Source organism: Cibotium barometz, chromosome 37 (genome assembly GCF_041138505.1).
Source record: "Cibotium barometz isolate CiBa-2024 chromosome 37, ASM4113850v1, whole genome shotgun sequence".
In the NCBI taxonomy this organism is placed as follows: domain Eukaryota; kingdom Viridiplantae; phylum Streptophyta; class Polypodiopsida; order Cyatheales; family Cibotiaceae; genus Cibotium; species Cibotium barometz.
Window position 1 is genome coordinate 12,319,053 of NC_141082.1, and position 3,315 is coordinate 12,322,367.

A 3,315-nucleotide genomic window follows, 5' to 3' on the forward strand; every position below is an offset into this window, starting at 1 on the left:
TTGATGAACAACAAAAGCCTCGTCATCAGTGCATCAGAATGCCAGCTCACAAAGCCTTACATAGTTAAACGGAGCTTCCCACGGAAGTCGTAATTTGTAATTTTCCTATTCAAGAAAAACCAGACAATGTTATTCAAGATAGGGTGTGCAGTTCTTAAAACTAATATAGGTACCAAATACTTAGCAGTTAATTAAGTCCCTCAGATCTTCACAATTGGCCAACTGTAGCCTCCGATCTTTCCAAATGTAGCTCGCCTGAGGCCATAGCTGCAAAAGCTGCAAGGATCCTGCATCTGAGTGCAGGATTGTGCAGGAGACAAAAGAGGATCCTTGGATTAAGGGAGGTGAAGGCTCATGATCATCTGTTTAAGCTGGCGCTCTGACTTTGAGGGATCTGCTTCCCATTGCCATGGGGCTTGAAAACCTAACAGTGTTTACGCCCTCCTGCTGCTGCCAGCAACCTTCGTCGAAGTTCATGGCGTAGCTCAGCGCATCGTAGCGGAACGCAGGCGGAGCAGGCTTCCTGCAGTTCATCTTCCTTGTCTCTGCCCTCAGCTTCCTCACGAATAGCTTCCAGCGCGGAGGCTTGCAGTAGAAATCGTCGCTCGGCACGGCCTCCTCCGCCCAGGCTTCCGTGCCGTTGCTGAATCGGGCGCCGGTACTGCCCTTCCTTCTGCTGCCCAGAAGTCTCCAGCTATCGTGCCACGCGGATTGCTGCTGTTGTACCTTTAGAGGCGAAGAGAGGCCATCTTTGCCTGCAGGAAAGCGGCTGAAAAGCTCGTCGAAGTCGTAGCCGCAGAGGCTGTTCAGGCCGCAGAGGCTGTTGCAGCTGCGCATGGAGAAGGCGGAGGCCATGGAGCGCTGCCGCCACAGGCGAGGAGAGGAAGGAGGAGGCGAGAGAGTTTCTGCCCCAGCTCCCATGGCAAGGAGGAGGGCGAAGAAGCTCACGAAGTAGACCTAAATGAAACAGAGAAGCTCACGAGCGAGGAAGGGAAACATCTAGAGACACATAGAGAGCGTGGTATGGAAAGACGTGATATCTTTACCTTCTATCATCCATGAACGAGCCACAGGCCCACAATTCGTTTCACACATGGTCACATGGGCATCGATCAAAAGTAGAGGTGGGACCAGGGCATCTAGCTGCCAAAGAAAATTACCTAATAACTTAAGTTATATAACAAAGAAAAATCAATACTCAAGATTGGGTCTAATTTGTCTCCACACAATAGTGAGCCCACCTTTTCTCTTGGTGTATTTTAATCATATTAACTTGAAATAACTTATAAGACTCAAATTACAAATAAGAGCTTCTACATGGATATATATGGCCAACATGGTGTGTTTATATATAGGTTCCCAAGTTGAGGACCATGAGGCCAAAAATGAGCTTCAAATATTAGGCTTATTTCTACTCACCCCCTGAAGACGAGCCTTTTATTTTTATGCATGCAAGAATACTCTTGTTCGTCAAGGACGGGTCCACCCACTAGTAAGACTCAAAATTACAAATATGTCTATTTCAAGCAAAGATAACTTGAAACCCACCCTAAGAGAGAGAGGAGAGCAATTGCTTGCCACCCACCAACTGCTTGGTGGGCTATGGCCAAACTGATGTGCCCAACAAAACCACAAAGCTTTACAAAATGCAGTTGCATGCTAAAATCTAAGGTCACAATCTAAGCCGATTAAAGGCTACAAAAGGTTAACGTTAAGTGTGAGGGCTTCAAAGCCCATTTTAACTTTTAATAGACAGCACCATTGAAAATTAGGTTTCAAAAGAAGACCACACCAATGGGGGACAAGGTACCTTATGTACAGAGGCCTTCAAATTTAAAAAATAAACCAAAGTAGTGCCTAAAATTAAAAAAATATATTTTTAAACCAATCAAGATAAGGGCAACTCATTAATTTAATTAGTTTTAATTATCAAAATGTATAATAAATGCTAATTTTATATAATTAACAATATCAGAATTTATTCCTTAAATTAGGGGTAGGAAAAATCGTAGCACTTTTTAAAAAAAATCTTAGCTCATCAAAAAATACTTTAATCATATTTTTTTATAGGATGCAAATTTCAGCTCCAATATTAAGGAGTCACACAATTCATAGAAGTCGCCTAAGTATACTAGCCTCCCACAAACTTAGATGCACATGAATAAATGTGAGAATCTAGGAGTTTCTCTCTAACTTTGCTAGTTGAACAAATATAGTTAGGATTTTCTTGAAATCTGGAGACTTGCAAAGCTTGGGCACGCTGTCATCGGCTCATAATCGATTGGGCATGTAGTCATCGGTTGCACGTGGCCCAATTGCTTTCCTTGCCACCACGTGTCTCCTTGTTTTGCCTAGGTCACCAAGTTTCATCTATTTCCCAATGATGTCGTGTTTGCTAGCACCATATGGTTTTATAGTGTACCTTAGTTCTGACTGCGTGGGAGGTCTATGCTATCAAACTTGCTTTTTCAGAAGCAAGTTTAAGTGACTTGCCTAGATCGCCAAAGTTTGTTGTAGAAGACACAACTCGATGTAATACCCAACTTGCAAATTGGGTGAATTGAAAAACAAAATGAGCAACCTACCTGTCATAAATGCAGTGTGGATCTTAGCGCCCATTCCCACAATCGTTTTCCTAAATCATATACATGGTATCCTTTTTCCATTACTTATCAAAGTGAGCCTTTCTACATTCCAACAATACAGGGAAACTTGGCCTCACCATTCTAACTTTGCCAAAAAGTGTGTAGATTGGCACACTTTAACTTGTGTTGTAGGTTGCAAGGTGTTTCTAAGTCCAAGTTATTGTTTCTTTTAAGGGATATCAACTCATCAAAGGTGATCGGCTTTGTAAGGAAAAGTATAGCAATTCCTTTGTGAGAATGCACCGATGTAATAAAAAAGACAAGTTTCTATCCTTTTCACAATTTGATAGATAAGAACAAGGTAACATGCCCAAGTTCAATTGCACACTTTAAAGATGACATAGAATGAGTGGCATGCGATTCTCTTTACTAAAACTTTTCTTAGTATTCTTTTACATGGAAAATACATTCACATCTTAATGTAGCATCTATGAACTAGTCAATGTTATTAAAATGACAATAAATAAATTTATTTGTATACTTTCAAGTTTTTTTAAACAAATTTAAATTGATATTTTAAGGATAATTCACTAGGTGGTAGCTATGGTGTTGAAATATATGATGTACAAGTGATAAAGGGTGAGAGAAAGAGGTCATGTAGGTGTGAATACACCCCAAATAAAGTGGGCATGTGGGTGGAAAAGGGATCTAGGGTTGGCCCAACCCTAGC

General features: G+C 41.4%; 1 protein-coding gene across 1 annotated transcript; it reads right to left on the reverse strand.

Moving 5' to 3' along the window:
* Nucleotides 1-1,055, reverse strand: LOC147616954 (NHL domain protein). The gene has a single exon (XM_086776599.1). The coding sequence runs from the start codon at nt 919-921 to the stop codon at nt 367-369; it is 555 nt and encodes a 184-aa protein (XP_086632725.1). The 5' UTR covers nt 922-1,055; the 3' UTR covers nt 1-366.
* Nucleotides 1,056-3,315: the final 2,260 nt, after the last annotated feature.